We start from the raw sequence: 14,466 nt of genomic DNA on the forward strand, positions 1-14,466 counted from the left end.
AAGGTTCTGTTGACTTCAGGTATGGTATGCTGATGTATACCAGCTGAGGACTGGCCCAAGGTCTGCAGCCTTCTACAGCTTCTCATTGTTCAGAAAGGCTGAAGAGGTTGATGGCTGGATTTCGATCTTGTGTGACATGGGCAGAATCAGTGCTTAATTTGTGCCAGGGCTTGCCTCAGGGCTGAGCCCTGGCACCTCTGGGCTTGCTGCGTGAGTTTTGAATGTAAAAAAATTGCTTGAGCCCCGGCACCTCTTTCATTATAAATTAAGCACTGGTGGAATGGAATCTCAGAGGAGCCTATGAAGTCAAGGTTTCACAGTGGTGGTGAATGGGAATTGGGAATTGAGTGCAAATAAGAACATTTCATAGTTGTATTTAAAGTATCAAAAAATAGTCAAATTAGGCTGAAAAGCCTCTTCTGTGTTTCAAGGAGGAGGCAGCAAGCATTGCCCCATTCTGTTTTGTGGCTTTTTATTATATTATTATTATTTACCATTTATTTATGTTAGTTAATTGCTGGTAATTTTACTTCATTGGCACCTAATTGAAAGTGAAACTAAAATTACTAGCATCATAGTTTCACTTTCAATTGTGTGTGCCTACATACATACTCTTCTTGCAGTCTAAAAATGAAAGTGATATTGGGGTAAGTTGTGCGGCTTGAAATCAAACTGCACCTATTTTGTTCAGGATAAATTTTTGAACTGTATTTTAAACTCTGATGTTTAATTAGCGTTTGGCTCTCCTCATCCTTCCTGCTTGCAGCCTTCATACTGATAAGAAATGTCATTGTTTTATTTATTTGGATGCGCATTGTAATAACTTTGTGATGAACTTGGCTTTTATTCTTTTCACGTACTGGTTCAAAACAACTATAAAATGTTTTAACATTTATTTGTTTAAATATTAAATAGTGAAAATATTTAATGTTTCTAAATTACTGTATTTTCACTGTGAATGTGTGTTTTGTTTTTTTTACTTTTCCCATTTTATATTGCTGATATTCATAAGTCAAACACATGTAACATTTTATTTTCACTTTAGTTTGGTGATGTGGGTGTAAATGTTTATTGTATGCTGGTAGGATACTGGAGTTTTATTTTGCTCGTACTCTTGGATTTATTTGGACAAATTTTCTTAGTTTTGCGTGTGTATCTGTATATAATTATTAAGAAATAAGGGGGGAGTGGATAATTTGCGGGATTGATAATAGACTATATGGAACATTTCATCTATGGGTCACTAGCTCAAATTGGTACAGGCTGGTACTGACTGAAACGTTTTTACCATCTGACTGTGGTTCATTGACCTCATATATAAGAAATGAGTGAGTTGATCATGCTGGTCTATTTCTTAGAGAACAGTTACATTAGAAAATCATCCCAGCTGGCACTCTTGTTGATGGTCTCAGCACAGGCCGAGAGGTCTAGAGGCTGAACTGCTGCCTTATCTCTAGAGGTTTCGCTGCTAAGATTTTGTTGAGACACATTGGTGAGAAAACCTGCAGTGCTGGTGACTATGCTGTGTGTCTTTAGTGAGTAATGAATTTGCTTTAAAGGAAAAGAAAAAACTCACTATAGTTTCATATGCACTTATTCTAGGCAATCATCAAATATTTACAAGATCAAGGATTTCTTATTTTACTTACATCCTCTGCGTTAACAGGTGACAAAGGTAAGAATTTACTAAGGTCTAAATAAATATTTCACATTGTATGCCTTTTTTTAAATTGTAGAACCCTCTCTTTTTTATAAATAAACTGCATTTTCTTTTTTTTTTTTTTTTACAGGTTTTGACCTAGATGAGCCCATTAGTCTCCAAGCGTTGTTTTTATTCACTTCCTCTAGATCAGTATGTTTGACAGGTAGGGTGTTCTGTTTGCATCTATTATGTGTGTGAAAATATTGAACTGGTATAAAACACAGCATTTGTATTTTGATTACATGATTCCCTTTAGGCCTCTTGGTCAGCAGATTTTAAAACTCTAATACTGATGGAATTATAAACAGTGGTTTACCTATTATAAATCTTTGAATGATATTTTCAGTAAGAACTAGAAGTTAAGTGTAGGAGCTTTGTTGAGTAAAGCACTACTTACGTTCACTGCTGTTTGTGGTCTCTAAGATTTGCCTCTGTTTTATGTAAAAAAAAATTGAATGAATGGAAAATGAAGGTTGCAAATTTAAACATACAAATCTCGAAATATAATACAATTTCAACTTCAGTGTTATAGTCACATAACATTTTATATCTGTATATTAATTTTATACCATGCCTTATAGAGGGTGATGGTATTAATGTGTAAAGTTTATTTATTTAATCATGTGAAAAAATGGTTATTCACTTTTTACTGCCCTGCCTGCAGACTTTTCACTAATTCACCTCAGCAGGGAATACTTCTAATATTGCAAACCTCTGAACAGTACAAGGCAAGCAGCAAATGGGGGGGCACATTACCCCACATCACTCACAGACACACGCACACACACCCCGTATCATCTCTGGTGGATCATAAGATACTGGACTATAGATCTGTGTAATCCCAGTGAACAGTAAAGCTATTTAAAGTCATGTGTTTAAACATGTATTATAACTTTTCTTTTCCTCCTGAGACCTGTAGAATTCATCGCATAGTAACGAAGGGTACGTCTACAGAGCAAAAAAAGACTCTGGCTCTCAGGACTCCTTCTGCGGGGCTAAAAATAGCCAGGTACATGCTTGGGCTAGATCCCAGGCTGCAAGACCCTCCCCTGTCCCTGGGTTCCAGAGCCCGGACTCCAGCCCAGGGCCAAGCATTTAAGCTGCTATTTTTAGCATTGCAGTGTGAGCCCAAGTCAGGTGACCCAGGCTCTCAGACTTGCTGCCATAGGCTTTTTTCTTGCTGTGAGGATGTACTGTAATGCAACTAACTAGACTGTACAGGTGGAAGGATACAAAAAATTGTAGCACTCAAAATGTTACAATTCTAAAATAGTTTCTGAAACAACTTTTCATTTTAAACATATGAAATATAATACGTGATGCTGGTAGAAAAGTTGTATTTGCTTCTCCTTTTAAATGACCTGTGTAACTTTTGGCTTTGTTTTTGGTGATTCATCCTAAACTCAAGCCAGTAAAACATTACATCAACACACACTATCATGTATTTTATTCTGTTCTTGTTTTAGTGATTACTGTGCTGACAATGTGCTTCGGTGCCGTACAGCACACAAATAAAAACAAACCAGGCCTTAAAGAGCTCACGATTTAGAAAGCAGACAGGATCCAATTGGAAATCCAGAGGTGGGGGGAGTTTAGCTTGTATTCATAATTTGAACTAAGCTATAAACTCTCTTCCTTCAGGCAGCTGTGGCAGAAATAGGCTTTTAAACGTAATTTGGATGAAAAGATGACCGTAGCTTGGCACACTGCTTTGGGAATGGCATTCCATGCTTGGGGTGGGAGGAGACATAAGGAGACTAATGTGAGAGAAGGAAATCACAGAAAATGGCAGAGCAAGAAGGGGAAAATGTGATAGCAGACAAGATCCAAGATGTAGGCTGGGATAGAGTTATGGATAGCTTTGAAGATGAATGTGAGAATTTTAAACTTGATGTGTCTCCAAAGGGAAGCTACTGGAGGGGATTCAGAACGCGGGGTGAGATGGTCAGTCTGTGAAGGAAGATAATTTTGATGGCCACATTTTGGACAGACTGGAATGGGTATGATGTGGGTGTCACTGAGGCCAGAGGGGAGGATTTTGCTGTAGTCAAGGCAGGAAATTATTGGAGCCCAGCGCTGCCCAGGTGAATGGGACAGAAAGGACAGAGCTTTGATGTGTTGTGGAGAATGAAGTGGCAGGTTTGAGCACAGTGTGGATGTGGGAAGGAGTTTGCCATTACTTCCTGGTTCCAAGCCAGGAAAAGAGGGAAGAGGAGAGGATAATGTATAGTAATTAGTACTTAGTAATTAGTGAAGATGGCAAGATGGAAAAGGGAGGGCAAAGGGAGAGGAGAAGAGAGGTGGCGCTGAATTTACTCAGTTGCTGTTTTTCACTTTAGAATTCTAAGAATTAATAGTCATGCCAACTCTGCACATACAGCGACGGGGGCTAAATTAGCTGTTACCCTTCAAGAAAGACATCTTGGAGTCATTGTGGATAATTCTCTGAAAACAGCCACTCTATGGGCAGCCACAGTCAAAACAGCGAACAGAATGTTGGGAATCATTAAGAAAGGGAGAGATAATAAGATGGAAAATATCATGTTGCCTCTCTATAAATCTATGGTACGCCCACCTCTTGAATACTGCATGCAGATGTGGTCGCCCCATGTCAAAAAAGATATATTGGAATTGGAAAAGGTGCAGAGAAGGGCAACAAAAATGGTTAGGGGTATCAAATGGTTTCCATATCAGGAGAGATTAATAAGACTAGGACATTTTCAGCTTGGAAAAGAGATGACTAAGGGGGGATATGATTGAGGTCTATAAAATCATGACTGGTGTGGAGAAAGTAAATAAGGAAGTGTTACTTACTCCTTCTCATAACACAAGAACTAGGAGTCACCCAATGAAATTAATAGGCAGCTGGTTTAAAACAAACAAAAGGAAGTATTTCTTCCCCCAATGCACAGTCAACCCATGGAATTCTTTGCCAGAGGATGTCGTGAAGGCCAAGACTATAACAGAGTTCAAAAAAGAACTAGATAAGTTCATGGAGGATAGGTCCATCAATGGCTGTTAGCCAGGATTGGCAGGGATGGTGTTTCTAGTCTCCCAGAAGCTGGGAATGGGTGACCGAGGATGGATCACTTGATGATTCCCTGTTCTGTTCATTCCTTTTGGGGAACCTGGTATTCACCACTGTCGGTAGACAGGATACTGGGCTAGATGGACCTTTGGTCTGACCCAGTATGGCCATTCTTATGCTGTTGGAGATTTGAAGCTTTGAAAATTAAGTGTCTGTTGTGAGCCTACCTTAGGGTATATCTCAGAGGTGGGCAAACTGTGGCCCGTGGGACCCTCCTGCCCGGCCCCTGAGCTCCTGGTCCGGGAGACTAGCCCCCAGCCCCTCCCCCTCAGCCTCAGCTCACTGTGCCGCCGGCACAATGCTCTGTCTGTCCTGGCGCTCTGGTGCCCCAGCACCGGTGCTCCAGGCAGCGCAGTAAAGGGGCAGGAGAGTTTGGGGAGGGTGGTCAGGGGCGGGGGTGTGGATGGGGGTCGGGGCGGTCAGAGGGCGGGGAACAGGGGTTCCCAGGGGGCAGTCTGGAAGGAGGGGGAGGTTGGATGGGGCGGCGGGGGGCAGGGGTTCCAGGGGCAGTCAGGGGACAGGGAGAAGGGGTGCTTGGATGGGGCAGGGGTCCCAGGGTGGCAGTCAGGAATGAGAGGAGGGGTTGGATGGAGTGGCGGGGGGCAGTCAGGGGACAGGGAGCAGGGGGGGTGGATGGGGCAGGAGTCCTGGGGGGACTGTCAGGGAACAGGGCGGGTTGGATGGGGCAGGAGTCCGGGGGAGGGGGTGAGAAGCAGGGGGGGTTGGATGGGGGGCGGGGGCCGGGCCACGCCTGGCTGTTTGGGGAAGCACAGCCTCCCCTAAGCAGCTCTCTGTACAATTTCGGAAACCCAGTGCAGCCCTCAGGCCAAAAAGTTTGCCCACCCGTGGTATATCTGCACAACATTTGGCAGCAAGCCTCCCACCCCTGGTCAACAGACTTGGGCTCGCAGGGCTGGTGCTCTAAAAATAGCTGTGTAAACAGCACTTTGAAGTTTCAGCTCAGGTTGGAGCCTGGGCTCTGAAGCCCACCCGATGTGAAGAGTGTAGGATACGTGTAATACGATGGGGGTTGCTCAACCCAGTGAACAGATGAGCTGCTGCATTCTTGAACAAGCAACGGGCAGCGGAGCAGCACTGCTGGGAGCCTTGCTAGGAGTGACATATGTCAATCAAGTCTTGGGCTCACCAGGGCTTGTGTTGCAATTGTGAGATTGCAGTAGGCTAAATAATGAAGCAGGTTGCACAAATTGGGCATCTGGCGAAACCCAGCAAGCCATGTCTCACATTGGTTATTCATGAAATGGGTGGTTGAAAAGCATCTGACTCTACCTTCAAAGAATTCCCTCAAACAGCAGGGACATCTAACAAATGGAGATCCGTACCTTCAGCAAGTCGGCTGTTTCCCTAATGTTCATAGAATCATAGAATATCAGGGTTGGAAGGGACCCCTGAAGGTCATCTAGTCCAACCCCCTGCTCGAAGCAGGACCAATTCCCAGTTAAATCATCCCAGCCAGGGCTTTGTCAAGCCTGACCTTAAAAACCTCTAAGGAAGGAGATTCTACCACCTCCCTAGGTAATGCATTCCAGTGTTTCACCACCCTCATAGTGAAAAAGTTTTTCCTAATATCCAATCTAAACCTCCCCCACTGCAACTTGAGACCATTACTCCTCGTTCTGTCATCTGCTACCATTGAGAACAGTCTAGAGCCATCCTCTTTGGAACCCCCTTTCAGGTAGTTGAAAGCAGCTATCAAATCCCCCCTCATTCTTCTCTTCTGCAGGCTAAACAATCCCAGCTCCCTCAGCCTCTCCTCATAACTCATGTGTTCCAGTCCCCTAATCATTTTTGTTGCCCTTCGCTGGACTCTCTCCAATTTATCCACATCCTTCTTGTAGTGTGGGGCCCAAAACTGGACACAGTACTCCAGATGAGGCCTCACCAATGTCGAATAGAGGGGAACGATCACGTCCCTCGATCTGCTCGCTATGCCCCTACTTATACATCCCAAAATGCCATTGGCCTTCTTGGCAACAAGGGCACACTGCTGACTCGTATCCAGCTTCTCGTCCACTGTCACCCCTAGGTCCTTTTCCGCAGAACTGCTGCCTAGCCATTCGGTCCCTAGTCTGTTGAAGACAATGGGTGGTAAAATTCTGGCCGCATTGAAGTCAATGGTAAAACTCCCAGTGGGTGAAATCCTGGCCCCATTAAAGGCAATGTGTCCAGCTGAGAGTAGCATTCTGGCATTATTTATTTGTATTACCTTAGCACCTCCTGTTTATACCCTCTTTTCCCTATTCTGCACAACGTACTATACGTCTTTTGTTTAGTAGAACTGTAGTTTCCAAGCCAATTACTTTCTCCAGCGGTCGGCATAGTAAAGATGCAAATACGATTGAAGGTAGCATCTAAACAGGGAGATAAACAGCACACGCCAACCCCAGTTACCTGAATTTTGAGGTATCTCAAATTTTAAATTGGTATGGAACCAAAAATTCATTTATTCAAAACTGTTTATCCCAGCATTTCAGATTTCCTTGGAAATTCAGATAGCTGAACTTGATCTGTGTACGATATGTAATGTTACACTTTTCTCTAAAGCCTCTGTAATAACTTGCACAACGGGGCAAGCTAATGAAAGAGAATTAGCTTAGAATTTCTTTCTTGACTCTGAGGGGTCTAGTCTATGTTTGTTATCCATGTGGAACTCTCCTTATCTTTAGCAGGAGTTAAAAGCATCCATGAAAGTGAGGAGACTGTTTTTGGGATAACTTTTTGTGGGTTTTTCAGACCTTTAACGTTACTTTAGCTTTGATATGTTTGTGTGTTTGCGTGATCATATTGTTATATTATTGAAGTACTATTTTTTTCCCCCCCCAGTAAAAAAACAGGAATTGAACTGTGAAAACAAACTCAACGAGATCTCTTTAAAAGTAACCTCTGTTTTGCCTGGCCTTCACTATGCCATACAGGAAGCGACAGCATGTCCACCTGAGGCGGGACTCCATTCCAGCATTTTGGTGAAGCGGTACTTCCAGAAATTTGCAAAACTTGCTAAAAATTCACTTGCAGCTTCTGGCACAAATGACAATTTGCCCCTTTCTTGTGATCCATCACCAAATAAGTCTGAAAGTGTTTGTCCTTCTGAAAAATGCCCGAAACAGTCATTTTCCCAATTGCAGTCTTACCTTTCTGACCCCGGCAGCTATTCTTTGGAAATGTCCGTGGCCTTAGACTGTTTGGCGGGCAATCCTCAGTCCCTGTGCGGCATTTCTTACAGAACCTGTGAGGCTGACTTGGCTTTCGTTTTGCCACCGGACTCTGTGCTTCCTGACATAGCAGCAGAGATCAGAGTTGAAACTGAAAAACCTAAGAATATTCCAGAATTGAACCAGTTCCAGGAAGATACCAAGGTGGAAATGAACCCAGCAGGTAATCTGAAGATGCAGCAGAATAAGAGGAAATCCAACAGAGCCATTGTGAGCAGCACAAAGAAGAAATGGGCCCCTTTGAAAATTCTTTCTGTGGTGGACAGCAACAGAAAAGGGACCAAAAAGAAAAGGATGAATGTTTCTTTTCCTTTTCCCAAAAAACAAGGACTCACAACAAATTCTAATGAACCCACACTTAAATTAGCAAATTTGCAGTTTCCACATAAAAGGAAAAGAGGTAAGCACCATATAAACCAACTCGCTCAAAAAAACTCATCGTATATATAATCCATGTCTGAAGTTTAAAACTCGATCACAATTGTCTTACCTTGTTTGTGTGTTGATATACTTAAGGAACACCACTCAATTCCTGCCTTGGGTGAGAATGTTAACAATAATAATAAACAGGTTTCCAATATCTCGGGCAGGTAGATCAGTTGCGGAGTCATCACTTGTTGCTAGTTGATTGAAAGACTTCCTTTCATGGTTTTCCTTCTGGCTTCCTTACAGGGGACTCTCCTCACTATGACCCAGATGACACTAGGTGAAAAAACATGGTGTTAAGCTTGCAGCTAAAATGCCTTGGGCATGCAAAGCTGTTGTCGTATATGTCCACACACAGCAGTCGTTCCAGACATTTTAGAAGTGTGTGTTTGTATCAGTAGCTGCAACATCAGGAGCTGGTCTTTAGTTCAGGTTAGGCTGAATTTGTGGAGTCTACAATGGTTTCTCCTCCATGTGGATTGGAAACTATGAGTATGGCTGCACCTGTTCAACCAACATGCCAAACTCCATCCTGCACTGCGCTGCCTTCCATTTGGAAATTACCCAAAAGCTTCTGCTCCTGGCTACAGTTCTGAGCAATATGAGACAAGGGCTCAGAAGCCACTTGGAATGCTAAATAAATACATCTAGGCTTTACATCTAGATGTGCCAAGCAAGAGGAGTACAGTAACTTGTCAAACGAGTTCACACTGATCAAGTGTTGATTCTTGGACAGTGAAAGTGTTGAGAAATAGTGCACTAATATAAGCTTGTGTGTTGAAGCTTAAATTTTAATAAGCACTTGCTGGTTACTTTCAGTCATATACCCCTCTTTCTAAAATCAAATATTTTAAACCAGTTGTCATCTGGACTGTGTTGTCACCAGTGCTTACTTGTCAGCAGTAACTCGTACATTCCTATGTCTATTGAAACTAGTGTTTCTTTTTAAAGTTTTTTTTTTAACTAACCCCCCTTTAAAAAGACCTTTTTTCATCCAAGGTGCTGAGGTACTATCTGCAGAATTTGTACACAGAACACAATCTGAGCCTACAACTAAAGGAACGTCTTCGCCTGAAGATACTAGCTTGGCTGCCAAGAAACCAAGGAAACTTAAGCAACCAGATGCAAAAAATGATCAGATTTCTGAGCAAGTTGCAAAGCAAACAAAAAGTAAGACCATAAAAACCATACCTAAAGGGAGCTGTAAGCCTAAAGCCATACAACAATTGGAACCTGGTAAGAATGTTGTTCTTTGTGTAACTTTTCATCTAAAATATTAGGGATATCATGAATATCCAATTTGATTTGTAAATTGTTCCAGCCTCTTTGAGACACTTCCTAATCACTCAGATAGTAAGCTTGGAAAATGTGCAGTTCTCTGATCATTCAAACTGCTCTTTTCACATCTGAGAATGGCTCATGCTTTTAAACTGCTTTAAGGCAAATTGTGTAACGTGTCTTATAAGCCCAATTTATATTTGGCATCTGACCAGGTTTTTAGCTTATTATACTGTAAATCCAGTGCTTTTAAAAATAGTGAAATTGCCACAACTCAAAAGAATAAACTAGAGAGAGTTTCAAAAGCAGTGTGGAAAGCCTGTTTATACAGTATGTGCAAATGTTGGCTTGCAAAGACTCTCTGTCTACAACTGAGAACTAGTATTAAAGTGCCAGAATAAACGATGGAACAGGAAAGCCCTTACATTTTTTAAACTCAGCATGTTTTACAACATCCTTCTCTAGATCTCTCTGTCTCCAGTCTTTCTTTCTCTCTGGCCCCTTTGCCAACTGGAGAGAAGGTTTTGGAGAGTAATCTCACTCCCTGGACTCAAATTATGAATCGTTATTCTTTTACTACAGACCATAAAAAATAAGCAGTGCTGTCTGTGGTGTATACTTCATTCAGCGTTTGTTAGATTAGCACTCGTCTCCCATCTGTGCACTGGCTGTGGCCGAGGTGAGGTGGAATCTCAAAGTTGAGCACCAAGCCCCTCCATTGTCTTGTTTATGCCCTCAGAGGGCACGTCCTGTTTTGGTTTGGTTACACACGTACGTAGATGTATAATATTTTAGGGAAAGAAACTGGGAGCAGAGTCCCAGCATGTGCCAAAAAAGGGAAAATTTTTAGGAAGAAGAAAAACACAACTTAAATGCCTTGCTACAGAGCCAGAGTTTAGCCCTCAGGACACTATACAGAGCGTATCTTTTCAGGGCTTTGCATGAAGAGTGGGAAGGGATATTTTTGTACTGTTTTTTATTATGAGTCTACTTTATGTAATGTTATATAATTTTTGTATTGTTTTTATATGCACATGCCCAGAGACATGGTGGTGGGTGCATTTTAAACATTGGATAAATAAATAAATATTCCTGACGCTCTGGAGTTTTGTGTCACTCGATGACTTCCAGGAGGCACCATAATCGTGCCTGGATCTGTATAAAGTGCACAGTCTTTGAGATGCATGTATCTGTATTATGCACTTGGAAGAACTGATTATGCACTACTTGGAAGCATGCATCAGTGGGGTTCATTTCCTCTTTTTAAAGACTTCAGAAACTATGTGGAGAACTAAAAGCAAACCACTGTTCATGCAACATGAAGATTGCAAATTAAAATGAAAAAAGAGAGGAAATGTAAAAGTAAGGTTAAAGAGCAGTTACACTGTATATATGTAGTATTTTTCCTTACTGGCTGTATTGTTTAAATGTATACTTGAATATATTCAGTATGTGCAGTGTGTTCAAGTTAAGATTCTATTACACCGTAAACTCTCAGCCTCTCTCTGTACAGCTCCTTGCACAACAAAGCGAATCCTAAAATGCTACTGTAACAACAATAGCAAAATTAACTTTTGTATTTCTTGAACTTTATTTTAAATTTGCAAATTTACCATCTTTTTACTTGCAAACTGGGTATATTTGAGGTGGAAATAATTGAGAAGTAATAAATGCCATGATGCCATTTGGACCGTCACTTTTAAGAGCAGAACTCTACTTTAAGTATTTCTCATGATAGAAATATGTGGTTCAGTATTTATTATCTGATTTTGTTTTTCTTATGCAGTAAAGAAAGAGACTTTGTCACTGTCATCAAATGAAGTTCCATCAGAAAGTCAAGGGACAGTCAGTGGCGTAAATGAGACTTACACACACAGTGTTACTGCTCAAGATGTCAACCTGACTCTGAAAGGAAGTAACTGTGAATCACATGGGTTGAATTTGTTGGCTGATCTAGCTCTGAGCTCTTGCATTCCTCCACTTGATCATAAAGATAGTAGAGCTGCCTCTCCTTATGACCTGTCAAAAGAGCGACGCTCTCTTCGGAAAAGGAAGCCTTCGCGAATTGCTTCAGATCATGAATACCACAGGGTGGATAAACATCTAAAGGGAGGATCCTCTTCTAGCCAAACAGAGAATCAGAAACTTTCTTCTCCTGCAAAATCTGATTTAAGAAAAGACTTAGCTGCTATCCCAAGAGATAAAAGCCCTGTAATTTCCAGCAAGAAGAACTGCACAAGCCCTAACTCTGCCAAAGCCCGGCCATTGCTTTCCAAGGAGGTGCTAGATACTTCAGATGTGAACAAGCATTCTTCTATTGCCTCTGAGCACTCTTATGCCTCACAGATATCAGAACATTCTAAAAAAAACGCCCTCCCAAAAGGAGCACAGGGCCCTGCTGCCTTCAGAAATGGAGCTAAAAGTGCTAAATCGGGTCCTCTAGTTGGGAAAGTTCTGCCTTTCCGGCATCAGCAGAACAATACTCATGCGCAGAAGCCATTTGACGACTTGGTGGTAAAACGCAGAAGAGGTGCCCTTTCTTCCAGGTTGAAGGAAGACTTCTCCAAGTCTCACACAGTGAAGAGCTGTGATGGATCTGTTAAGGTGACATGTCAATGGGAAGCTGAATACCTCTTCAATTTAGATAGCAAATACACCAACAATTCTTTAGAGAAAACTGTAATTCGTGCTCTGCATGGGTAAGTGGCTCAGTGGTGGGTAAATTATAGATATTTCTTGCCCTATCTTCTCTACAGTACTTCTGGAGCACTGTTGAAAAGGGGTTTCTTTGGCCTGGTCTACGCTACAGAGGTAGGTTGACAAAAGGCAGCTTATGTCGACCTAACTATGTCAGTGTCTACGCTACAGCCTTGCTCCTGCCAATGTAAGGGCCCTACTACACCAATATAATAACTAGGGCTGTCGATTAATTGCAGTTAACTCACGCGATTAACTCAATAATATTAATCGCGATTTAAAAAATTAATCGCAATTAATCGCAGTTTTAATTGCACTGTTAAACAATAGAATATCAATTGAAATTTATTAACTGGTTTTGGGTGTTTTTCTATATTTTCAAATATATTGATTTAAATTACAACACAGAATACAAATTGTACAGTGCTCACTTTATATTATTATTTTTATTATGAATATTTGCACTGTAAAAATGATAAACAAAAGAAATAGTATTTTCAGTTCATCTCATACACGTACCATAATGCAATCTCTTTATCGAGAAAGTGCAACTTACAAATGTAGATTTTTTTTTTTGCTACATAACTGCACTCAAAAACAAAACAATGTAAAACTTTAGAGCCTACAAGTCCACTCAGTCCTACTTCTTGTTCAGCCAATCGCTAAGACAAACAAGTTTGTTCACATTTTTGGGATATAATGCTGCCCGCTTCTTATTTACGATGTTACCTGAAAGTGAGAACAGGTGTTCGCATGGCACTTTTGTAGCTGGCATTGCAAAGTATTTAGGTGCCAGATATGCTAAACATTCGTATGCCCCTTCATGCTTCGGCTACCATTCCAGGGGACATGCTTCCATGCTGACGACGCTCGTTAAAAAAATGTGTTAATTAAATTTTGACAGAACTCCTTGTGGGAGAATAGTATGTCTCCTGCTCTGTTTTACGCGCTTTCTGACATGTATTTCTGCCTTGGATGATGACCCAGCACATGTTGTTCATTTTAAGAACACTTTCACTGCAGATTTCACAAAACGCAAAGAAGGTACCAATGTGAGATTTCAAAAGAGAGCTACAGCACTGAACCCAAGGTTTAAGAATATGACGTGCCTTCCAAAATCTGAGAGGGACAAGGTGTGGGGCATGCTTTCAGAAGTCTTAAAAGAGCAACACTTGGATGCAGAAACTACAGAACCTGAACCATCAAAAAAGAAAATCAACCTTCTGCTGGTGGCATCTGACTCAGATGATGAAAATGAACATGCATTTGTCTGCACTGCTTTGGACCGTTATTGAGCAGAACCCCTCATCAGCCTGGAAGCGTGTCCTCTGGAAAGGTAGTTGAAGATGAAGGGACATCTTTAGTGCATCTGGCATGTAAATATCTTGCAACGCCGGCTACAACAGTGCCATGAGAACACCTGTTCTCACTTTCAGGTGACAGTGTAAACAAGAAGCGGGCAGTATTATCTCCTGCAAATGTAAACAAATTTGTTTGTGTGAATGACTGGCTGAACAAGAAGTAGGACTGAGTGGACTTGTAGGCTCTAAAGTTTTACATTTTGTTTTATTTTTGAATGCAGTTTTTTGTGTACATAATTCTACATTTGTAAGTTCAACTTCCATGATAAAGAGATTGCACTACAGTACTTGTATGAGGTGAATTGAAAAATACTATTTCTTTTGTTTTTTACAGCACAAATATTGGTAATAAAAAATAAAGTGAGCACTGTACACTTTGTATTCTGTGTTATAATTGAAAACAATATATTTGAAAATGTAGAAAACATCCAAAATATTTAAATAAATGGTATTCTATTATTGTTGAACAGTGCGATTAATCATGATTAAGTTTTTTAATTGCTTGACAGCCCTAATAATAACTCCACCTCTACGAGAGGCTTTGGGCTTATGTCAGTGTACTTAGGGCGAGGCAGTGTCCTGTAGACACTGCATTCCTTACACTGGCTGCTGGCTATCTTGTAAATTTCATGGCTCTGATGGGGCTGTGAAATTGACAAGAAAGCCAGTTCCCCGAGGGGG

At 41.3% G+C, this 14,466-nt stretch overlaps 1 protein-coding gene and 1 long non-coding RNA gene across 8 annotated transcripts in view; one reads left to right on the plus strand and one right to left on the minus strand.

The window, feature by feature from the left end:
• The window catches only part of TASOR2 (transcription activation suppressor family member 2), a 98,237-nt gene that overhangs the window by 54,831 nt on the left and 28,940 nt on the right, over positions 1–14,466 (plus strand). For all 7 annotated transcript variants that reach the window (XM_073328882.2, XM_073328884.2, XM_073328880.2 and 4 more), the window contains exons 12-16: positions 1,603–1,675; positions 1,791–1,865; positions 7,635–8,423; positions 9,449–9,685; positions 11,514–12,426. In XM_073328882.2, coding sequence (XP_073184983.2) covers positions 1,603–1,675; positions 1,791–1,865; positions 7,635–8,423; positions 9,449–9,685; positions 11,514–12,426 — 2,087 coding nt within the window. The remainder of the gene's footprint in view (positions 1–1,602; positions 1,676–1,790; positions 1,866–7,634; positions 8,424–9,448; positions 9,686–11,513; positions 12,427–14,466) is intronic.
• The window catches only part of LOC140905474 (uncharacterized), a 54,320-nt gene that overhangs the window by 23,536 nt on the left and 16,318 nt on the right, over positions 1–14,466 (minus strand). The window contains exon 2 of the long non-coding RNA XR_012156861.1: positions 8,514–8,725. This is a non-coding gene — a long non-coding RNA (uncharacterized LOC140905474). The remainder of the gene's footprint in view (positions 1–8,513; positions 8,726–14,466) is intronic.

Source organism: Lepidochelys kempii, chromosome 1, assembly GCF_965140285.1.
Source record: "Lepidochelys kempii isolate rLepKem1 chromosome 1, rLepKem1.hap1, whole genome shotgun sequence".
Classification (NCBI taxonomy): Eukaryota; Metazoa; Chordata; order Testudines; family Cheloniidae; genus Lepidochelys; species Lepidochelys kempii.